The sequence below is a fragment of the Trachinotus anak genome, unplaced genomic scaffold, assembly GCF_046630095.1.
Source record: "Trachinotus anak isolate AG129_WGS33_773 ecotype Australia unplaced genomic scaffold, CSIRO_AGI_Tana_v1 ptg000011l, whole genome shotgun sequence".
Classification (NCBI taxonomy): Eukaryota; Metazoa; Chordata; class Actinopteri; order Carangiformes; family Carangidae; genus Trachinotus; species Trachinotus anak.
The window spans coordinates 9711545-9735770 of NW_027273862.1; the positions used below are offsets into that span (position 1 = coordinate 9711545).

The following is a 24226-nucleotide window of genomic DNA, read 5'->3' on the forward strand; positions in this document are numbered from 1 at the left end:
TGTGGGTGTGTTTGCTCACCAGTTGAGCGAGTAGGACAGGGTCTTGATTTAAAAAAAAAAAAAAAAAAAGGATATTTTATTTCTGCACACATCTACTCATGTGGGTTCACAAACACACACTCTGCTGTCATGGACAACACTATCAAGGAATGAGGAAGTTGGTGGAAAGACGTGATATTTTTCCTCCTCACATTTTTCACATGCTTGACTCGGGTACCACCCATTTAAAGGTGTGTGGGTGTGTGGGTGTGTGTGTGCGTGTGTGCGTGTGTGCATGTGTGCGTGCATTTTATGTTTGGGTGTAGTAGCACCAATGTAGGATGCAGGTAACAGACCTTGTGGCCTTTACATTTTGTTTCCTGCTTTACAGCAACCCTCTTCTGCATTATTTAAACCCATTAACAATATGATCCATCAGGTGCTGTATCATGGGTGGAAAACAGGTGGGGAACAATAATCTCCTGTATGTCTGGAGAGATGTGAGTGTGGTAAAATAAAAATGTAACATTCACACCTGATTCAGTAACATCTGTTAGTGTGCCCTTGAGAAAAGCACTGAATTGTGTTCTGCTTCAGTGGAGCTTTCAGATGTTAAACTGTCAAACAGTATAATTGTAAAGGAGACATGACTGTAAAGAAACAAGCAGACACAATCAACTCTCCCTGCATGAAAAAGCTTGTGATAAGATCCAAATATGTGAAGGACCGATCAATAACACTCATGTGACGTATTTGAATAAACTGAGCATATGTACATGTACGAGGTGAACGTGTACCATTTTCCTAACATTAAATCTTCTTCATGCTTTTTTTCTTGCAGGCGGATGAGGAGAGGAATTATCATATCTTCTATCAGCTCTGTGCATCATCCCATCTGCCCGAGTTCAAGACTCTGAAGCTGAGTAAGTGTCATGCACGTATGCACACGCATGCAAACTGACACCCGCATACACTCACAAACATAGACCACCACTGACTATTTGCTTTAACTGTGCGTTCACACTTCAAGCATTTACAAAAACAGTGGCTGAAAATCTGCTCATTTTGTGGAACAGAGGGAACAAGTCATCATTTTCATGTTTTTCAGAAGTTGTAAATTGGGCTGCAGCACAGACAAGTGATCCAGGTCTGTTATATGAGTCATTAACAGATCTGTCTGCCTGTCCTACACTTGTTTGACTTCATAATTACAATTCACTAATCCTAATGAATTTGTGACTTAAATATGTTATCAAAATCAGCTGAATTGCAATGGCTCTCCACAGCAGGAAAACTACCATAACACTGAAAATCCATCATCTCAGTGATTTGCTCAGCCAGGCAGAAAAAGAAAAACAGTTAAAGCTTAATTGCCATTATTTCCTGATGTATGTATCTCAGTAAGAGCCACATTTAAAGTGCAGCACCGACCGGTAATGATCCCGCTGTCGACCCAGATAGAACCAGGGTATAAAAAAGATGCTGAAGAGCTGCCATGTATCAGATCAGTTTAGACGCAGCAAACTCATTGACTCAGTGGTTGAACAGGCTCTCATACAGAGCGCTCCTACTGTGGCCCTGCACCTGCTCATCCTAGTCATGGGACACACACACACACACACACACGCACACACACACACTGCTGGCACTGTCACTTACAGCAACTCAGTTGGCTCATGCACACACACACACACACAAACACACACAGCTGCTGTCTTTTCCTCTCCTGCTGACTTCCTGGCTCAGTAAAAGGAATGGTTGTCACAGCCGTGTCAGCGCCTCTCGTTGCCAGGCAACAGGCCATGCCTTAATTCAGTGTAAAGCGTGCATGAAGAAGCTGATTGTGGTGAAGTTGAGCTAAAATCATTGTTACACAGAAGTGTGTTACTTTGACTTCTTTCTTAGACCCATGGGCCATCTGCAAAGTCTTGATCTGGAGTCTGTGTCTCAGAGTGAAAGTTGGCTGCTCTCAGAAATTGCTTTTCTGTAAATGAGTTAGCCAGTGAGAATTTGATTTCTCAAACATGAGTTTGTGTCCTCAAGGTGCCATTGTGTTGATAGAGAACATTCCCGCCCAATTTAGAGTAAGTGCACAGCGAATGAACAACAAATTAACAAGGAGACCTCCCACTGTAGGAAAATAACTTCTCTGTTATTTTCTCTGGACACTCAGAAAAACCTTTGACAGCTGACTTTGAACATCATTTAGTGATTCTCCTGGTCGTCTCAGAAGTACCAAACAAATGAAGATTGTTGCCATGACTACTTGCCAGGCAACTATAATCACTGACTGAGAATGCTAATAAACGATTTTTGCTAAAATGTCCCAATTTATGATTTGAACAGACATGTTAAAATCAGAAGCAAGGGGGCTCCCTGGTGGCCCAGAGTTTAAAAAAAAACTTCTTCAGGGGCGTGTTGTAACAAGGAACAATACATAAACTAAATGGTCTTATTGCAATATTTTATAATGTCTGAAGTCAGGTACTGTACATGTTACTTTCCTATTCATAAAGGAAGGGGGTGTTGATAGCACAGTTGCACAAGATAAAAGTGCACATACTGCATGTTTTCTAAATTTATTTACTTTCTTCTGTCTCTCCATTCAGGCAGTGCAAACGACTTCCTGTACACAAGGCAGGGCCGCAGCCCCGTCATCGACGGTGTGGACGACACCAAGGAGCTTTGCACCACTCGCAATGCCTTCACATTGCTCGGTAACACACACACATATTCTCTTGTGTAAAAATATACACACATACACATCCATGTGGAAGACGTAGGAATTTGTAATCCAGGGGTCTTAAGCATGTCAGTGAGAACTCACCTGGCTGCTGGGTAAACTTAACAGGTAACTGTACATAACTATAAGATAAATGTAAAAAGCACCAGACAAGAAACATTAGGGTTGAATGTGGGGATCATTTTAGGATATTGGCAAAATATATTTTAAGGATGTACTCTGTATAGTGATGTTAAGATTTGTGTTACAACAGTGATACTCAGATACTCTGAATGTCAGTGTAACCTGAGGGTCTGTCTGTGTTTGTCCTCTGCAGGTATTAATGAGTCCTATCAGATGGGGTTGTTCCAGGTTTTGGCTGCTATTCTTCATCTGGGAAACGTGGAAATAAAGGACCGAGATTCAGACAGCAGCCTCATTCCTGTGAGGATAATATTCATAATTCAGTGCTGATGTTAGTGGGATATGTGTAAAGCAGTTGCATAATATTTTGGATAATATTTACAGATTTCCACCTATGGTCATGTGAATTTAGGTTTCAGACATGTTTGAGTTTTTATTTGAACACAATTCCCTGTCTTGTCTTTGTCTGTTTTCATGTTCCAAGTCGCATTTTTGTTCAGTTTGGGACAAATGTTTGTCTTCCTTTGACTTCAATCTGTCCCTGTTATCTTTGCTTTCAAAAGCTTAACTCTGGAAAAACATAATATTAAATCCTCTGTAGTAAAAAATCTTAAATTAGCACTGAGCATTAGGACTGTTGAGTGAAGAAGTAATAAGTCAGCGCTATAATTCTTTGCTGAACCATTTATTTATTTATAGCATCAAACTCCTGGTAATGACTAAAATCCCTTCTTTTTCTTTAGCCCAACAATCGGCACCTGACGGCGTTCTGCGAGCTAGTGGGCGTGAACTACCAGGACATGTCTCAGTGGCTGTGCCACAGGAAGCTGAAGACGGCCACAGAGACGTATATCAAGCCCCTCCCTCGCCTGCAGGCCACCAACGCCCGTGATGCGCTATCCAAACATATCTACGCCAAGCTCTTCAACTGGATCGTAGAGCATGTCAACAAGGCTCTGATCACTAATGTCAAACAGCACTCCTTCATCGGGGTCCTTGACATCTATGGGTACGTCTGTGCACTTGCCTGTCTGTGTAGGATTAGTTTGAGAGGAGCAATGAAGAGGGATAACAAACCAATCTGCCCTTTATTAGTCAGATTTATCTGAATTTATTAATAGACATTGTAGTGTTCACCATTGGTTAATTACTGTAGTGAAGTAATGTTCCCTGACTGTTGCACCAATGAACTGCGGTCAACCATTGGGAATATTTCCAGTAAATATGTGAAACAAAGTCAACAGAAATCATTTGCTCAAGTATGAATTTGATGTATTAAGTTATTTCTGTAAATGATGTTATTCAGCTGGTTAACTCCACTGTTCGTCCTCACAAGGTTTGAGACATTTGAGATCAACAGCTTTGAACAGTTCTGTATCAACTACGCTAATGAGAAACTCCAGCAGCAATTCAACATGGTGAGTGGCATGTGTTTTACTTGTGGGACTGCACATTATATTCCCTGATGTGAAATATTAGCGTTTATTTAATGGAAATATTCAGCTTAACCCCCGACTCTGTGTGTGTGTGTGTGTGTGTGTGTGTGTGTGTGTGTGTGTGTGTGTGTGTGTGTGTTTGTGTACAGCATGTGTTCAAGCTGGAGCAGGAGGAGTACATGAAGGAGCAGATCCCCTGGACTCTCATTGACTTCTACGACAATCAGCCCTGCATCAACCTCATAGAAGCCAAGATGGGAATCCTGGACCTGTTGGACGAGGAGTGCAAAGTACTTTTGATTTACTCCAACAGATTATATTTAACACTTCAGATGCAGAGAGCATTGGTTCCAACATAGTTGCCTTTTATTTTATGCAGTTTACTTTTTAGACCTTTGTAGAGCTCTGAATAGAGTTTTCTAGAGTTAATCTGTCTGAGGGCATTTGCACAAAAGCTAAGAGTATACAAATACAGTATGTAAGACTTAATCACTTATGAATACTGTTGGTGGAACTAACAGGAAAAGTCACATTCTGCTTTACATTTTACACACACCAGACCCAAGACTCCAACACCCACATGTATATTTCACATCACAGTTCACCTGCAGGAAGGAAACCTGGTGTGAAACAATAACCACAGGTTCAACAATATCATGACATCTTCTCCTCTTGTTTCTTTCCAGTTTAGAAACTGAACGGTTCCATTCATGCTCATTAAATGTGGAGCACCTTCAGCCATAATTCAGATAATAAGTCAGTTCACAGTTTGTTTAGATATATTTTTGTTTTAATTTGTTATTAAAAGTTTCACACAGCTTACACAGAACTGATGCTTAGGTTGGGTTTACTTTCAGTTGAATGTATTTAAAATAGCACAGTTAATGTTGTGGTAGCAGTCACATTGAACACGTCAGCTTCAGTGTGCAGAGTGCTCATATCTGTACCATTTGCACTTTCATAGCTCAGCCAGATCACTAACAATGCAAACTAATCTTTCCTTGGGTCTTAGCCTCTACAAGGTCATTTTATAGGCTGTTGACATTTGAGGTGGGCCACACTGCTGACATTATTGCAGGGTAATGCACTTGCTGGCAAGGAAATATCAGAAAAATGCAACACCTGTGCAATGTAATAAAATGCAGTCAAATAACTGCAATAAATATAGTCCAACTTAAAACATTAAGCGCTGGTAGATTTCTATTTCACTGATCACTCAGTGTAACTATAAGCAGGTTGGTTCGTACTCTGTGTGTTTCTCTGATTGCTTCCTCTGTGTCCTCTCGCTCTGTGTGCCAGATGCCCAAAGGTTCAGATGATTCTTGGGCTCAGAAACTATACAACACCCATCTGAAGACCTGCTCCCTGTTCGAGAAGCCACGCATGTCCAACCGCGCCTTCATCATCCAACATTTTGCTGACAAGGTGGGCCTGAATGACATTGTTTGTTTCACGTTGTGCATAGTGTTAATCATAGCGCGAGAGTAATTTCATTCATTCATTCAGAATTCAAATTATGTTCCTTACTGAGCTAGAAGAGTAACGGCACGGGAGGGGTTGGTTTGAAGTTTGCCTTTTTAGCTGCATAGACAACATTTAGGAACCGATTGGCTGCAGTGGCTGCTGCAGTGCTGGTGTGAGATATTTTTAGCTTAGCTGGAGGACAGATGACTTATTTTATTGTTATCACTGTTTTCATACAAAAAGGCACTTTTGCAATGAAGTGTTTAGAGTGTGTCTGTGTGTGCTGATGTAGTTCACTCTAGTGTGATACATCTCATATCTTGTAATGAGTTAAGTGTGTTTCATGTCTGTTTTTAGATCCTCACTATAAGGTTACAGATAAACGGGCCAAGGACTTCTGTAGGATTTCCCATGAGGTCCCCTGATATTAAAACGGGATCCCTCGGAAACATTTCTGACCAAACATTTGCAGTGATTGATCTTGGTGTATTAAAAGAAACTTACATCAAGCGTTTAGGCTGCGTATAGCCTACTCTGCAGACCTTACTGGTCACTTCAATTTGACTTAAAACCAAAAGATGAAAACATCACATTGTTTAAACACAAGTTATGTCCATAATTAGGCTTAAAATATTGAGGGTTAATCTGCTGAATACAGATCCTGCATGTTTGTGTGAAGAAAATCTAAAAAAATCACACCACCTTGCCAGTCATGTGGAAATAATTAAAGGTTGGCATTTTCAGGGGAAGATTTTAAGAGCCAGTTAAGTAGCTACTTTCAGTAACAAGCAAGAAAAGATAACAAGAATACATCGTAGTTGTAACACAATCTGTGCTCTGTTGTTGTTGTTGTTGTTGTTTTGTTTGAGCAGGTTGAGTACCAGTGTGAAGGCTTCCTGGAGAAGAACAAGGACACTGTGAATGAAGAGCAGATCAATGTGCTGAAGGCCAGCAAGGTGAGGTGCACAAACACAAGTAAACGCACACACACATCTACTGCACATTAGACTGTACACAGTAAGTTCAAAGCAGATCCTGCAGAAGCAGCACAGATAGACGTACTGTAAAGCATCCACTGTGTGTGTGTTTCTGTGTACCTTCAAAAGAAGCCTGAGGCTTTAGCACCTGGTCCCTGAGAGGAAAAATAGACGATTGTTTACTGGTGTCTGAAGGCTCAGGGGAGCAGCGCCCTCCACTGGACAGTGGAGATAACATTGACTCCAGCAGTAAAAACAAATGCTCCTTGCACGAGATGATTACTGTCAGCGAGGGTCATGTTTTGTTGACAGATAACAGACAAAGCTACACACACACACACACACACACACACATACAACACACACACAGTAATTTGGGTCAGTGGGCTAAACATGACCCACAGAGTGATTTTTCACATCTCATTTATGCTAGTTGTGTCACAGTGGTACTTTACCACAAACTTTTAAAAGAGACCATAACTTCTGCAACTTAATGCTATAAATCAATAACGGTGACGTCACAGTTCAAAGCATCAGTATCTCATTTAGGAACAAAATGAAATGGACACTCACTCACTGCACGTGTTATTAAGCCTAAATAAGTCAGATCACATCTGAATTAACATCACGTGTGTGTGTGTGTGTGTGTGTGTGTGTGTGTGTGTGTGTGTGTGTGTGTGTGTGTGTGTGTTTTAGTCTTGGTCCAGGATCAGTGGGTAAAACCCGGTTAGGTCAAAAGGGGCCTAAGCCTTTAAATCCTTGCTGATATTTTGGCTACACACACACACACACACACACACACACACACACACAGGCTATGATGCAGTATGTTTGTCCGAAATGCTCACAGTGACCTTCGACTGTTTTCTTATAGACTTCAACAAGAGCAGAGCTGGGTAAGGGTTGAAATACTGTCTGCTCTAACCTCTAACACAACCACTTAACATATACACACACAGACACACAAAACACACTGGAATGTATAGTCTTATTGTTGCCATGGAGATCAGTGAGACTTAAACAATTGGGATTAAATTTTAATGACCTCTTAATGAGATTTAGTCTAATTAAATTCCTTTTAGTTCTCTGCTAAGCTTATCCCATCATTTCTTGTGTGAGCGTGTGTGAGAAGGTGTGTGTGTCAAGCTATTGTGATTGTTTGCCTGTACCTGGCTTTAAAACACATCTGTAAAATGCCAGTTAAAGAGGGTTCAGCTTCTCAAAAGGCTTGTAATTTATTCATCTGATACTCACCCACTTTACTTTTTGCGTAGCTTTTCTTAAACCATTCGCAACAGTCAGAAAATAACTGACAATTATTTTACAAACGTTCAGCAATTCACTTTTTCATTGCATTGTCATATAACACATTAACATACAACTCATGGAGGTAGACAATGCTGCGCACACACACACACACACACACACACCCACACCCAGCATCTTGATGTATGTCGTCGGGATGCGCCACTGCTCTATTTCCAGAAAAGCAGCAGTTTTGCTTCTTCTGTCTGTAAATTTCATCCCGGATAAAGAGGATGTAGTTGTCTAAAACCTCTGCACACTCACATTTGAATATTCCTGTGTCTAATCACTCCACATACAGATTGTACCCGCAACTGCGAGACACACACAAGAGTCTCATATTAATGCAGACGTCTGAAGATCAGTACGGTGCATTAAAGAAACGCCTGATGCTGTTATTTCCCTTGATGCACTGCGGCCTGGGAACGTGACAGGAGAAGAAACACCAGACACTCTTGTGTCGCTGTGTTTGAACCACAGACAAACTGTATTTCATGTTGTGCAGGCTTAAAATTCAGTGGTAATGCACCCCAAAGTGTTCAGAGTTGGAACTGATTGAAAATCATCATCCCATCACGCTCTTCCCGTCACTGCACTGTACATCATCTTCATCAGTCTGCCTGGTTTTATTTCCTTTTCGGTTTGAATCATAGATGTGTATTGTAGTTTTTGATGGGGATGGTAATGATTTTGAACTTTGGCTTATTGGTTCCTTTAACCTTTCCTTTTAATGTCATTGTGTTTCTGTTGTCATTGTGTCTCCATGTGTTGTCCATGTATGTTTGGTTCTGTCCTCATCATGACAACCCTTCCCTGCCAGCAGAAGGTAAACACAGGCGTTCTTACAACGCTGGGTCGCCTGTAGCTCTTCTTTTAGCGCCTTTTTTTTTTCTCTTTTATCTTTCCTCCTTCCCGTCTCTCTCTCTGGCACTGACTTAACAGCACTGAGGAGATTGAAGTTCTGTGTGTGTGTGTGCCTTTGTTTGCTGCATGGGGAGCACTAAAGGCACTCTGACAGGAGAAAAGGGGATTGGACGTAAAAAGATGGGACAAAGGAAGGAGGGTATTATGTTTTCAGAGTGACGCTGAGAGCGAGCAGCACGTAAAGCCTCTGTGGCTCTGGCTGTCCTGCTTAATGATGGTGGCGAGAGAAGCAGCATGGCATCGCTCTGAGCACAGCAGGAGGACCTGAAGCTGCACAGATAACACAGTATCCTCCTCATATAACCCCAGTGTTATATGGAACATGACTGATGTGTGTGTGTGTGTGCTTTACTAAAGGGCATACATTTTACATGCCACTACCTACGTCATAACATCATGGAAAAATGATGTCATGCAGACATATATGGCAACATCAAACTGTCATATATGACAAAACATAATCTTCTCATTATTTTTATTGGCTTTTTATAACATTGTCTGACTGTGAATGGGTTTAACAAACACTAATCGTCAAATCAAACAACATCTGCTCACTCGTCTACTTCAGTGTTGAGTTGAATTAACTCTAATGTCAAACTGTCTTCACACTTAATGATTAGACTTGTATGTAGAGGTTTATAAATTAAAACATATCAATATGCTCAAAATATATCTGTCATCCTGCTTTGCCTGTGCCTTTATGCACTACGCAGTAAGTAAGAAAAACCTTGACGCATGGCAATAAGAAGAGACTGTGAGAAAGAGCAGTTTTACTCATGTGATCTACAGTAGTTGCGCTGAAGCTTTAATTCTTTATCCAGAGTGAAATGCTTTGTCATTAATTTATTTATCAACAAATCAATATTGCCTGCAGTGTCTAATGCTACCCTCAGCTATTCTGACTGTATTTGGTGCTGTTCCCAGTTTGACCTGTTGGTGGAGCTGTTCCAGGATGAGGAGAAAGCAACCAGTCCCACCGGTCAGGTCCCTGGGACTGGGGGCCGGACCCGCCTCAGCATCAAACCAGGCAAGAGCCGGGAAAAGAGCAGCAAGGAGCACAAGAAGACAGTCGGCTGCCAGGTTGATGATCTCTCAAGTGTCTTGTTATTTAGACTGATGCTGTAATGCAGTCACATGCCCCCACACACTGTAGATATTTATCGATTATAGACACATTGTCAAGTTAATTTGGTTAATATCAAGCTGTAAGATAAACCTTATTAATTACCTCCACTCTGAAAACTCTTATTTATTATCATTGAATTTAATATTGATTATAAAGTTTTGGACAACAGTTGACAGTGTGACATTAATGATAATTATCCCAAGCTGATTTTTAAACATGCATTTAGCTTAATACTGCATAAGGTATGATGGTGATGATGATGGTCTTCTCTTGTAGTTTCGTAACTCTCTGCAAATGCTGATGGACACTTTGAATGCAACCACTCCGCACTACGTCCGCTGCATCAAACCCAATGACTTCAAGCTGGCCTTCTCGTGAGTCTCTCCTCGTTCATGTGTCTGCTTCTCTTTTTTTTTTTTAATTTACAAAACTAAAGACACAATCTCAAGTAAATTGTTGGCAGACTAATAAGATCCGTTTCTCTTTCTCCGACTTCAGACTTCTTCATATTCTCAATCTGGATTTTAGTTAAAAGTAACATCCATCATTCATTTCAACTGCATTTGTGACAATTTACTCAAATTTAAAATTTTCCTAAAACGCTGCTGCCATTGTTGAATCATGCACTGTGCTCACGCTTCGTCACCATCAGAGCTCAGCTGTAATTTGCAGTGGACTGCTGACTCTGATTATTTGTTGTCTGCAGGTTTGATCCTAAACGTGCAGTGCAGCAGCTCAGAGCCTGTGGTGTCCTGGAGACCATCCGCATCTCTGCTGCAGGTTTCCCGTCCAGGTACTGACACATCCAGCAACACTCCTAACGATTCTCATAGACACTGATATGTTTAGTATCAGTTGTGCACCCTTCAAGAATCTTTCTGATTTGTTGTCTTTATTAACTGTCATCACTTTGTGGAGGAAACTGTTTTGTCTGAACTCCAACAGGACTTTTGTCCAGCTTTGCTTACCAGTCACCGTCATGTCTGTTAGGTTAATATTAATGCTGAAACCTTACAATTTAAGCGAAAAGATGCATTTTTGTAATGGGAATATACAACTTTGTTCCCGCAGGAATGTTTGGATTGTATATGTATTTTACAACTTAACATGCACAAATGCTTTGCATTATGTTATAGTTCCTCAGAGAAAGTCAAACAGCAAACAGCTCTTCTCACCTTATAAATTTACTTTGTTGATAAATAGTTTAACGCTACAAAAAGAAAGAAGTTAAATGTTTGTGTGTGTGTCCCAGATGGACGTACCAGGAGTTCTTCAGTCGCTACAGAGTGCTGATGAAGCAGAAGGACGTGCTTCCTGACAAAAAGTTGACCTGCAGAAACGTTCTGGAGAAACTGGTGCAGGTCAGACTGTTTGGGTTTTTACTTTTCCTCTAAAAATACAATTAAAGTGCAACAATAAACAATAAGTGATACATATTATTATTTGTGTTGTCCGTGGTATTAAAAGCATGAATGGATTGCAAGTTTGGTTTTGCATTTTCTTTGTGATTACACAGTACATTCATCTCTTTTTGTCTGTCTAACCTCTGTCTAACCCCTGAGCTCTGCTCCTCTCTTCCCTCAGGACCAAGATAAGTACCAGTTTGGTAAGACCAAGATCTTCTTCCGGGCCGGCCAGGTCGCCTATCTGGAGAAGTTAAGGGCGGACAAGTTGCGTGCTGCTTGCATCCGCATCCAGAAAACCATCCGCTGCTGGCTGGCACGCAAGAAATATCTGCGCAAGCGCATCGCTGCCATCACCATCCAGAGGTTCACCAGAGGATACCAGGCTCGCTGGTGAGTCAGCTGAGCCTGATGTTCTCCCACCTTCAGCCATTCACAAACACAACAATCACATGCAAAGACATCAGACTCCTCTGTGACCAACTTTGTTTGTTTAATAGTGCTAAAACAATTTATTCTTAGTACTGCTGTAGTTAAATAAGTTAGGATTGAACTGCCTAAAGTTCAAAGGAATATCAATATTATAAATATGTGTTGTTTGAGACGTGTCTATCTCGGCTCTCCTCAGCCTGGCCAAATTTATGCGCCGCACTCAGGCAGCCGTTGTCATCCAGAAGTACCAGAGGATGTACATGGAGAAAAAACGCTACAGGCAGAAGCAGGCTGCCGCCCTGGCCATGCAGACCATCCTCAGAGCTTATATGGCCCGGCAGAAATACCAGGCGGTAAGACACACATGATGCAAATCACTGCAAAACATACAGTAAAATCTGAAAATAGCCCCAAATTAGTGCATGTGCTCTAATTTCTCTCTGCCTTTCCTTCACTGTCCCTGCGTCTGTCTGTAGCTGCTGCGGGAGCACAAGGCGGTGATCATTCAGAAACGCATCCGTGGCTGGTTGGCTCGGTGCTGGTACAAGCGCTGCCTTCACTCCATCGTCTACCTGCAGTGCTGCATCCGCAGGATGAAGGCCAGGCGCGAGCTGAAGAAGCTGAAGATCGAGGCTCGCTCGGTGGAGCACTTCAAGAAGCTCAACAAAGGCATGGAGAACAAGATCATGCAGCTGCAGAGGAAGATCGACGAGCAGGTGAGATGTTGACAGTTTTGGTTTTTAGATACACATAAATACATTTCTATTATTATCTATTGATTCATTTGGGGTGTTTTACTTTTCTGTTTTAACCATCTCTCCAGAGCAAGGAAAACCGGTCGATCAACGAGAGGCTGGTTGGTCTGGAGAATTCCTACACAGCAGAGAGCGAGCGAATGCGTGGCGAGCTGAACCGACTGCGCGGCGTAGAGGAGGAGGCCAAGAACAAATCCAACCAGGTGACGTCGCTGCTGGAGGAGCTGGAGCGGCTGAGGAAGGAGCTGAGCGCCACGCAGCAGGAGAAGAAGACCATCGAGGACTGGGCGCAGAAGTACAGGGACGAAATGGAGAAAGTAAGACAGGATCCACATCTCAACACTGTTACCTGTTGTTTTCCTGCTCCTCCATTTCCTCCTAGTCTGAGATCAAGTAAAGTAACTTTACTTGTATATCTACGCTTTTCCTAGGTTCATTAATAGGTTTTGAACTTTGAGGAGATTTCACTTGTTGATGTGGTTGAATTGAAAACAAGTGGATTCCTCCTGTCCTCTCTCCTCCACTTAGTTCTCCAGGTTTAGTAAGAATGCGCCTGTAAAATTTCCTATCATTATTTTAGATTTTAAAAAAGTCAATAGAAATGGCTCCTAGTAATTAGAATCCCCTATAGTTCCCTGGACGTTAACAGCTTATCACCAAGTACTACATTATTGCATAAATATGGATTTTGGCATCAGAGGAAAACAGTTTTCCCCCAATGTAGGAGACACAGCGAACCAGGGGGAAAAGGGCACGTGGTGGGCTTAGGGGGCAGAGTTGCCCCGGGTCAGGTGAGCACAGGACATAGAGTAGTGTGCTAGTGAGGTAGCCACTGAACGGTGTGTGTATGTGTACTCTGTGTTTTGTCCTTCTTTTCAGTGTTTTTGTTTAGCGTTCCCCTTCACTGTCTGTAGATCATCCGTACTTCTGAAGATCAAACTGAAGAGAAATTGTTTAAAGCATTAACAAAGTTGTGCACTTTTTTGATCTCGATCAATGATCTCTAGGATTGTCTAGGAAGTTTTTTCCCAGAAAATTCACGATATAATTTAACTAGATGAAATTCCAATGGAGGTACTTTCTTAAAACCCATTATTAATAACAAGTCACTCATTTATTGAACAACAAAAGCAAATTCTCCTTTAATCTATCCGTCAATCTTTCTTTGTTTATTTCATCAATCATTATTTTCTCTTGTGTGCCTCCACATCGAGGTCAAATTTCAAAACTACACTGCTGAAGCTGGTCAGGGTTCAGATCTGCAGTAACAGGACTCTTTATATTTTACTTCAAATATCCCTGGAGGTTTTTCTGAATGAGGAGCGCTTGTTTTAAGCATCTTTTGAGACTTGGTAGTTACAGTAATGTATTAGATGAAAGATGTGCAAAACAGCAGGACTGATGATTTCTACTGATGAGACAGTCACCAGCTTTGCACAAGATGTGACTGAAGTATCACGTGTGTGTGTGTGTGTGTGTGTGTGTGTGTGTGTGTGTGTGTGTGTGTGTGTGTGTTTAGATGGTCTCGGAGCTGAAGGACCAGAATGGCTTGCTGAAGACGGAGAAGGACGACTTGAACAGGTTGATTCAGGAACAGAGTCAGCAGATGACAGGTACGCAAACATCACCACATTAATCACACTGACTCCCTGCAACACATCCATCTTACTCACAATCATATGTTTCTTTTTTTAAACTACTTCTATACGTTTTGTCTCATCAGAGAAAATGGCCAGGGCGATAGCAGAGGAGACTCAGCAGCTGGAGACGGACCTGAACGAGGAGCGGTCTCGCTACCAGAATCTCCTGACAGAACACCTTCGCCTCGAGGAGAAGTACGACGACCTGAAGGAGGAGATGGCTCTTTCCTCGGTGAGAAACACATACACACACCACCAGTTATTATTTATGAGAGGTTTACCTTATTCATGTACAGTTATCTTCTACTTTACCGACGAAAATAGACCAAACGCTGAGACAGCAAATGCATTAAATGTATAGTAAGTAATTGTTGTAAATCATTGATTCTCTCTCCAATCTGAAGAACGTCTCCAAGCCTGGCCACAGGAGAACAGATTCCACCCACAGCAGCAACGAATCAGAGTACACCTACAACTCAGAGTACGCCGAATTGGAAGAAGGTTCCCGTGCCGCCGAAGTAAGCACGTTGGCAATAAATGTAGTCACATTTATTCAGTGGAAATATCCACAGACATGGTTTCTACAGTCATCATTACAGTCTCAGTTGTGGATCAAGAACTTTGGCGTTTAAATACTTTTTTAATGGGCAAATGCTCTGCTAAAATTTCCCTGTGGTGCAGGATGTGACACGAGGAATCGACACCTCACTGACCCTCAAGCTGCAGAAACGTCTCACAGAACTGGAGCAAGAAAAGCAGTCGCTGCGCAACGAACTGGAAAACAAAGAGGAGCAGTTCCAGCGGGCTAGAGCCAGGGTGCTGACATCCAGCCACACAGCTCTGACATATATCACTTTATTAACAAATGATGTAACACTTCATGTTACAGGCCACTGGAAAGGATTGAAAACATACAGAAATACGAGAATATTATCTATTGAAAAGCTTTTTAATACCATTATATACATTCATAAATATGTATAAGGACAAACAGTAACTTCTTTTACATTTTCATGACTCCTTTTTTATAATAAGAGGTGTGTCATTAGTTGATAGATAGGTTATGACATAGGTTTGCTGAACTATCAGTGTCTTTCAGATTTAATTAGATTTAAAAAATCACCTAACGCTGTGATCTGTGTCTCAGTCCAACAGGTTTCCTCATCACCATGTTTTGCTCCTTGTTTCAGGATGATGCAGAGTTTAAAAAGGCTCGCGGGGCTGAGCTGGAGTATGAATCTCTCAAGGTAGGTATTCAGAATAAGGTAGTAGAAATGCATCAACACTAACACTGATATCAGAGAAAGGCTCAATCTTAAACCAGGCAACTGCAAACTGCCTTGTTTTTCACTCGATACCACGACCGTAACCCCGAGTCCTTTCACTTCGCAGCGTCAGGAGCTGGAGTCAGAGAACAAGAAGCTGAGACACGACCTGGCAGAGATGAGGCAAAGCCTGCTGGGTGACGCAGCTACAGGCGCTGGGGCCCCAGGCTCTCCTGCTTACAAGGTGCTGCTGGACCAGCTCAACGCCTCCTGTGAGGAGCTGGAGGTCCGCAAGGAGGAGGTGCTGATCCTGCGCTCCCAGCTGGTCAGCCAGAAGGAAGCCATGCACCACAAGGTAAAGACGAGATCTTATCATCTATTGGTATTCAGCCTGTAAACATGTAACTAAGCATTCAGACTCTTTCATCACATGGTGCCATTGTTTTTTCATGTGGGGTCTGAACTGTGAGCTGCAGTAGATGTCGGTGGATGATGTGCTGCTTGCATCCACCTTCTTACATCTATATGTTCTCACACCAGTCTGTTTCTCTGTTTGTCTGTATCCCAGAAAAGAAACAAAGGAATTGGGCTGAAATTTCTCATGAAGAAACAAACAAACAAAACATGTTTTGACATTTGAACAATACAGAGTGTTCTTTAGTTAGATGTAGATTTTGGGGCAAAATCACATTTAATTTGTCCATGCTGTATGTTGCAAATACTGTCACTCTACCCTCAGTGTGTCTAACTCTCCTGTCTCCACCTTCTCTCCTTCATCCATGCTTTCCCACAGGATGAGAAGGTACAGTTGAAAAACTGCGTCATGCATGAAATTCTTTTTCATGGTGTGTTGTGTACATAAAACCTCCTCAGAGAAGAAACGCTGATCCAGCGTAATCAGTTTGATTTGCAGACTAGTTTTCTAGAGTAAAAGATAAAAGATGTGCAGTTTGCTCTTGTATTCTTTTAGAAACCTACCACCACCGCTAGGAAAATTAATTTAAAACATACCCCATAAATACAAGAACAGCTGTGGTATCATGTAATATTTTATTCAGAGGTGGATATTTCTTATTTGTCATTGACATCAACTTAAACATACTAAAGCTGCTGGTGGTGGCAAAAGTACAACATCAACTGCAAAGTTCAGGTTTAAGGGTCAGTATCCTAAAATGTTTTCTCTGTGGGAAATCACCCACTCAGTTTGATGAGAGAAGCAAAGAGAAAGTGGTTACAACAAAGTAACCACTAAATCTGAACACATTGTAACATTGTAAACCCCAGAATGAAATCATGGAAATTAACATCAACAGTTTGCACTGGGACCACAACAGAACAGGGAACTGAATAATGGTTAACAACCAAACGAACCTTTAAGTCTGGTGATTACATAAAAACCACAGTAAAATCAGTTACTCTGACACAAGATCAGCAGCTCTTACTGTTAGAGGCTTTACACACAGACTTTGTCCTCTCCTCGCTGCAGTCTGAGCGTCTCGTCTGTCTCGTCCTTTGTCTGGCTGAGTGGGTTTATGGATTATTTGTTTCACTAAACGTATGTGAGAGTCCTGCTCATTGACCATTTTACAGAAGCCATTTAGCCTGTAATGCTCCCCCCCTGCAAGATGAATTTCAAATTGTTGCCTATGGATAATGTGAATTTCTGTCAACACACAAGAGTAATTTTAAAGCTCCATCCCATCATGCGCATAAGAAAGTGTCACACAGCTGTCGCATGTACCCTCATCAAACACTTTCAACACTTGAAACTTTGATCACAAGTGACCTTTAGCCCGTGTTACTGATCATCTGATGCTCAGCTCTCAGCAGCATCAAGCTCATACAAGCACCTCTTGTCTCTTGAAAGCTAGATAGAGAGGCCACTGCTTTGATGTTCCCTGTAGATAGACGACTGTCGCTGAGGCCTCACTTGATGGCTTGTCACTGTGGCAGCCTGAGGCTCCAGCCAGCTGATGATTGTCAGTGTAAAAGGACAGTGGTAGCCAGCAGCGACACTGACGCTGGCAGGGGGTCGTCAGCAACAACACACGCTGACTACTCAACAGCAGTGTAAAAGCACACTAATGAAACCACTGACTCTCTTCCTCTTTGTTCATACACTTAACCTGTATGAAAGCCTCTTCTGTCCCAGGCTGCAGCAGCTTCACAAGCAGCTGTAGCTGCTCTGTAAATGTTGTTTTATTCTTTATCCGTCTTTCCTTCTTGTAACGTCCTCCACCTTCTCTCTCCTCTGTTCCAGGAGACCATGACAGAGCCGTCTGTGTATGTCGAGGACGTGTCTAAGCTGAAGGATGCTGATGAACTCAAACAAGCTTACATAGGCCTCAAAGACACCAACAGGTACTTTGTCACAGCCAGTACTCCTCCTCATCTCCATGTCTCTGACTCCTTTAACTTTTGTTCGTCCATTTTAATATTTTATCAAGCTCTAGTTCCATTGTAAATATGATGTCTGTGTGAGTGTTGCATGTATATGTACATGTTTGTGTTTGTGAAAGCCTCTTTGTCCCGTGCAGATCTCCTAGGTTCATGCGTAAGCCGCTGGAAGTCAATGATCTCCTGAGTAGGCTCAGGTAACGGATGAGACGTGGCCTATGCATCATGGAGCAGAGCATGCATGGCCACGCTGTCGCTGAACAGGGTTGAAAAATGTTACAAATGATCTGATCGTACTGAATCTGAAACATCTGATTCCACATTGCAGTGCTGATGAAAGCTTGGGTAGCTTTGCGTGGCATTTTCTGCCCTAACAGCATGATGGATAAAATAAAACGGCTCAAGCTATAGTTCAGGTCTTTCTTGTGCTCTAACAGAAGCTGCTGTTTACTGATATTCACCACAGTCAAGGAATGAGTATTTGACTTTTTAGTCAAGTTTCAGAGTTTGTAGGTTTGCATGTGTTTTGATAGTTCGGCATCAACAACAACAGAGTCTCTTAATGAAGGATCAGACTCAAAATAGTTTCTGGTTCAGCAACTTAGTGGCTTCAACAGCTCTGGTTGGTCTTTGGAGATGTTGCAGAACTCCATATTTACAGGGTAGTAGTGAGAACATGTGTGGCATGAAAGCATGGAAACGTCTGAGCTAAAAGGGATATGACTTTCCATTCTAGTTTAACTTTTTTATTAACCTGTAGATCCACAAAGTGACATCCTCACACACTCACTGCGCAGCAGGTTTTATGCTGTTGTAGGAGGCCTCCTCTCTCAGCTTCATGGAATGAGTTTGGCATGAATACGGCATGAAATTACCATCCTACTGTATGTTTTTAATTATGTTTTTATGTTTGTCAAAGCGGAGATGCACAGCACACCTTTAAGGGAGTTCATACACATACCCACCATGATTTCCACAGGTTTTGTTCCATTAATTAAATCCACTTTCCTCTGTAGCCCGTTGTGCTCATCCCATTGGCCTCACAGTACTGCACACACACATTATCATGGTGTTTAAATGAATGCATTAATTACATGGTGATGTAACTACACTAGGCAATCAACAGCAAGTGTGAACACCATTTATTTCTACACAACAAAATTTGAAGATAATAAAACCAACCTCAGAAAGTTTTGCTGTGCATCACTACATTTTTCTCTCCTTTCATTTCACCCATGTTGCTCCTTTTGTTGCTTGTGTCCTTCTGTGTTCACACACTGACATCAGAGTTCAATCAGCAGATCACAATAAATGCAGGAAAAAATTCCCTTACTCAGTGACACTGGTATAAAATACAACTAACGTATGTGTATAGTAGAGATGGCACAGTGCACAGCAGGCTACACATTGTCAGTTGTTACAGACACAGATTTAATGACACAGAAAGTTTAGAAGGTAGTTTCAGAAGAAGTTTCATGGAGAAACCAGAGTCACCAAAAGGTAGATAGATGCACACACACATCAACAAGCAGACATCTCATATTTAAATAACCATATTTTTGTTCACATCGTCTTGTCCACTCACCCACTCAACCATCCCGCATTTTATTTTGTTATTGTGTTGTTCATGTTCCCTTGTGTTGTGTGTCGGTCAGATCCGCTGCTCCAGACTTCCATAAGCTGAATGAGGACGGAGAGCTGTGGCTGGTTAATCAGGGCTTAAAGGAGACCATCAGGTGTTATTGTGCTTCAAACACAAGTGTGACTTTTTTTTTTTTTTTTTTTTTTTGAGCATGACACGTTTGCCTTTTCACAGGAAAGGATGTGTACTGCTGGTTTTCGTCACTCACATTTTTTCTCTCTCTCTCCAGACATGTCAGAGTTTTATCGACTTATCGAATAATCACAAATTCTAACAGATTTAGAGGCTGGTTTTACTGCCAAATTTACACACCCATTATTTTATAGTTAGTGGCCATAAAGACTCTATGTTTTATGAATATGGTCCATTACACAAGCCCTGCCAAGGTAGACAACAATGTTTTCTGGCACAACACTGGCATAGGACTTGACAGGGTTGAATCCAATAAAAAAAAATGAAATAAAATTTGGTTCATTCCTGAATATATATATAGTGTGTGTGTGTAGTAATGCATACAATGCTTTGCTTCGATTCTTCCATTTTTATAAGATAGTGCAGCAGAATATGTCTTCATCCTGTCACTAACCTTGTTTTACTCACTTATAATGGCAGCCTGTTAAACGTCACTGTGTCATTTAAGTACTCACTGCAGAGCCAGCTTCAAATAGTGTTTGCAACGTGTTATACCTGTATGCTACTGAATGTGGTCTTCTTTTTTTTATGGTAAGAGTGGATTTGCCAACTGGTTACAGCTTACTTGCTCCAAATACAGTGACAAAAACTCTTTTGTTCCCGATAATTAAAACAAACTCTAAGAATTATCCTCAAGCTCGATTTGACTTGGATCTGATGACTCAAATCTTCAGTGCTTCATCTTAAACTATAATTTCTGGTCACTCTTGTCACCGACTACTGTCCTGGCAAGATTCAACATTTAAAGAGCGTGAAGCTTGACTCAGCAGAATAAAGGGAGTGTTCAGAGAGGCTGCGCTCGAGGCTGCTGGTAGTGTCTGCACAGCATGCTGCTGTCCTGCACCACCGCACTGTGGTGAAAACCTCCACTTTTATCATCCCCCTCTAACTGATTTTTTTCCCCTCCTCTTCTCCTTTTTATGTCTTTCTCCTCTGCTCTTACTTCACTTCATTGCACATACACAAATATTCCTTCTCTCCCTCAAACCTTTCTCTTCCTCCACATCTACCTCTCCCCATCCTCTCACCTGCCACATTCCTCTTCCTCCTCCCTCCTCCCGTCATCTCCTTTCTACCTTCATTCCTTGTTTCGTGCACACTGGTCCTCCTTTCCTCTCCTCCCCCCTCTGGTCTCCCCCTCTCAGGTTGCTGGAGCACCAGCTGCAGACTCAGCGGAGAGGTTACGATAGTGAGGTGGAGGCGTTGCGCGGCGAGCTGCAGAATGTCAAGGAGGAAAACAATCGTCAGCAGCAGCTCTTGGCCCAAAACCTCCAACTGCCTCCGGAGGCCCGAATCGAAGCCAGTCTGCAACACGAGATCACCCGGCTCACGAATGAGAACCTGGTACGCTGCGACACACACACACACAGATACACGCAGGCTGAGGAAGAAAAGTAACTTCAACTGCAGTTTATTTAAAGTTCCCATCACAGAGTCTGAACCACACTTTACAAAACATAAACATCAGAGAGACCCCATGTACAAATACACAGAGGCAGACTGGTAAGACTGTCAATATAAAACAGGATTGTTTGATTTATAGTTTATAACAACAATAACAGAAGTGAATTAAATAGTTACCAAAGTAGAAATCAGCTGAATCTTTCCTCAGGCAGTGAAATGATCGGTTTTAAATCTAGATTTGAAAGCACTTTTACTGTTTTTCTTTATCTCTGACTGAACTTGTCAACAGGTTTCTACTAAAATAGTCAAATAAAGGTTTTTAATATCTGATATTGTCAAGATTTCAAGTTACAATACACATGCTGCCCATAACAGACCCATCTGATGTTTCCAACAATGAGAAAAAAAGAAAAAAAAAACTCAAATAAAAAAAATGTCTCCATTTAAGCCTCAGTGATGTGACACCACATATTACTGCCTCCCCATTACAGCAAAGACGTGATGCTCGGTGCATTGTCACACCTCCTTGTTTGTGTCGAGTGATTTCACAGGGTGAAAAGTCATCAACCAGTAAAATAAGATAAATGCAGTCACAGTCCTGACCTCAGCAATATCTGCATTTATCTTGACTTTGACTTTGTGGACCATCTCCAGTTGTGCAGATATTGCAGGATCAGTGTTTATCATCATCCTTCATACACACAGGATCCAAGAAAAAAACATGTAACACGAAAATGATTGATTTCAGGTTTAAGGTTAGGTGCTGTGTTGTTGTTGTGCTCTGCATCCAAAGCACAACACTTCTACCAAGGACTGGTAACAAGTCACTGTGTGGTGCCTTCAAATCAGAGTCTACTTCACACAAACAACACCACACACAAACACACTCAAAGGATCTTTTCAAGTGATAAACACAGCTAAAGATCATTTGACTTACCCACTCTGTCACTCCACACGGAAAACACATTATTTCCCCATGTTACATGTTGATGAAGAGTGTCACTAAAGCTCTTTGGGCTGGTGGTTTTCATTCCCACTTGAGCTTCACATACAAAAACTAAAACAGCCACTTATAGCAATGTTTCTCACTCACACACCCACTCACACACACACACACACACGCACACACTCATCTGTGTGGATGGTGTCACCTGACAGGAACTCATGGCCGAGGACCCCACAGCATCCAGAGAGGCTCGAGTCATCATTTTACGACGGATGGTTGTATGTAGAGACAGCGCGTGTTTGCCTGCGCGCGTGTGTGTGTTTGCATGTGTGTTAGCACTAACTGAGGTTGTGTGTTCTGAGTGAAATAGCACTAAGCGTCGTTCTAACTCTGCAGCAGTGTCTTCTAACTCACAGCGAAGCAGCTCTGCACCTTTTTCTCTTTCCTAACAGCCAGTGAGTCCTGCAGCTTCTCTTCTGCTGATCAACCAATCAGCCCAACAGCTTTCATATTGATTTAAACCCCCACCCCCACCCCACCCACACCCTCCTCTTTCTTTGTTTGCTTTTTTTTTTCCACAACTTGTATTTTCCAAGACAGAGTTGGATGAACTTTGGACATGTTTCAGTTCCTCTCTCAGAATTTAGGATTTATTATCGTATGTTATTATTATTATTATTATATATGTTTTTAATAAACATAGGTGTTTATCCACACTTACATAAAAGAGCATCCAGTATTTTATCTGGAGGCAGAAGCAGACATCATTTTTTTCTGGCCTTTTGACTCCTGTGTATGAGCTGCAGATTTACAGAAGTGCTGAAGTGTTCATTTTTACCACTGGAGGGCGACAGTGTGAAGCTGTTGCTTGCCATTTCTCTTCAGTAGTCGCTCTCTTTCTATTGTCTTTTTCTTTTTGTCTTGCCCTCTCTCCATCACTCCATTCTGTCGTCTATTTCAGGATCTCATGGAGCAGCTGGAGAAGCAGGACCGAACCATTCGCAAGCTCAAGAAGCAGCTGAAGGTTTACTCCAAGAGGATTGGAGAGATGGGAGGTACGCGGCAAATCTACATTCAGCAAAGGCTTGTTGAGAAATGTGCTGAGAAAACAGAGCAGTTTGTGTGTTTGTGCTGTGTTACCTGACTGTCGTTGTCCTGTGTGTCTCCCAGCGGGTCAAACCGAGGGCCAGACGTCTCCAGGACAGATGGTGGACGAGCCGATCCACCCTGTCAACATTCCCCGCAGGGAGAAAGACTTCCAAGGAATGCTGGAGTACAAGAAGGAGGATGAGCTTAAACTGGTCAAGAACCTCATCCTGGGTGAGAAACGAGGATACGAACATGGATTAGAAAATTATTCCTCAATGAGCCCTGTAGTGTCCCCCCCCCCCAAATCACTAACAATGAAACTTGTAGGTTTTGGAGGTAAATGTATAATCTACAGAGCCTTTGTGAGTAAACAAGGAAAATATTCCATGAAGTCATTTTAAGACCTAATTACATTACAGGGCAATGTTAAAATTCACAGTTTATGCAGCCTGAAGTATAAAAAACATCTGTCTCATCTGAGTTGTTTTTTTTTTTTTTGGTAAACTCAGCTGCATCCTTGTTTCCCCAACTAAACTTGTTTCTTCTCTCTCTCTCCAGAACTGAAGCCTCGCGGTGTAGCCGTGAATCTGATCCCAGGTCTGCCAGCCTACATCCTGTTCATGTGTCTGAGACATGCCGACTATGTTAATGATGACCAGAAGGTCCGCACTCTGCTCACCTCAACCATCAACACTATTAAGAAGATACTAAAGGTATATGTGTGTGTTGTTGATGGTTGATAATATTCAGTGATATTATCTCTGGCTGGAGTCAGTTGTATTGTGGTTAAAAGGTATGACTGTTACCAGCAGGTTCACTGACAATGTGTGTTTCCTCCTCCTGTCAGAAACGAGGGGATGACTTTGAAACAGTCTCTTTCTGGTTGGCCAACACCTGCCGCTTCCTGCACTGTCTGAAACAATACAGCGGAGATGAGGTGAGACTGACTGGAGTCTTTTGTTTCATTTTATCATTAACTTACTA

General features: G+C 41.9%; 1 protein-coding gene across 4 annotated transcripts in view; it reads left to right on the forward strand.

Moving 5' to 3' along the window:
- myo5aa (myosin VAa) overlaps positions 1 to 24226 on the forward strand; it is a 52249-nt gene that overhangs the window by 22309 nt on the left and 5714 nt on the right. Inside the window, exons 7-37 of one of the 4 annotated variants that reach the window (XM_071488134.1) lie at positions 821 to 902; positions 2589 to 2696; positions 3039 to 3145; positions 3589 to 3854; positions 4182 to 4263; positions 4431 to 4571; positions 5581 to 5706; positions 6618 to 6701; positions 9876 to 10031; positions 10354 to 10451; positions 10784 to 10870; positions 11330 to 11438; positions 11662 to 11873; positions 12109 to 12265; positions 12389 to 12628; positions 12736 to 12984; positions 14187 to 14280; positions 14391 to 14539; positions 14712 to 14825; positions 14989 to 15123; positions 15498 to 15554; positions 15700 to 15927; positions 17833 to 17933; positions 18110 to 18166; positions 19625 to 19705; positions 20949 to 21147; positions 22366 to 22431; positions 23115 to 23208; positions 23324 to 23473; positions 23801 to 23955; positions 24090 to 24179. In XM_071488134.1, coding sequence (XP_071344235.1) covers positions 821 to 902; positions 2589 to 2696; positions 3039 to 3145; positions 3589 to 3854; positions 4182 to 4263; positions 4431 to 4571; positions 5581 to 5706; positions 6618 to 6701; positions 9876 to 10031; positions 10354 to 10451; positions 10784 to 10870; positions 11330 to 11438; positions 11662 to 11873; positions 12109 to 12265; positions 12389 to 12628; positions 12736 to 12984; positions 14187 to 14280; positions 14391 to 14539; positions 14712 to 14825; positions 14989 to 15123; positions 15498 to 15554; positions 15700 to 15927; positions 17833 to 17933; positions 18110 to 18166; positions 19625 to 19705; positions 20949 to 21147; positions 22366 to 22431; positions 23115 to 23208; positions 23324 to 23473; positions 23801 to 23955; positions 24090 to 24179 — 4074 coding nt within the window. The remainder of the gene's footprint in view (positions 1 to 820; positions 903 to 2588; positions 2697 to 3038; positions 3146 to 3588; positions 3855 to 4181; positions 4264 to 4430; positions 4572 to 5580; positions 5707 to 6617; positions 6702 to 9875; positions 10032 to 10353; positions 10452 to 10783; positions 10871 to 11329; positions 11439 to 11661; positions 11874 to 12108; positions 12266 to 12388; positions 12629 to 12735; positions 12985 to 14186; positions 14281 to 14390; positions 14540 to 14711; positions 14826 to 14988; positions 15124 to 15497; positions 15555 to 15699; positions 15928 to 17832; positions 17934 to 18109; positions 18167 to 19624; positions 19706 to 20948; positions 21148 to 22365; positions 22432 to 23114; positions 23209 to 23323; positions 23474 to 23800; positions 23956 to 24089; positions 24180 to 24226) is intronic. The other 3 variants (XM_071488135.1, XM_071488136.1, XM_071488137.1) reach the window with 3 other exon arrangements.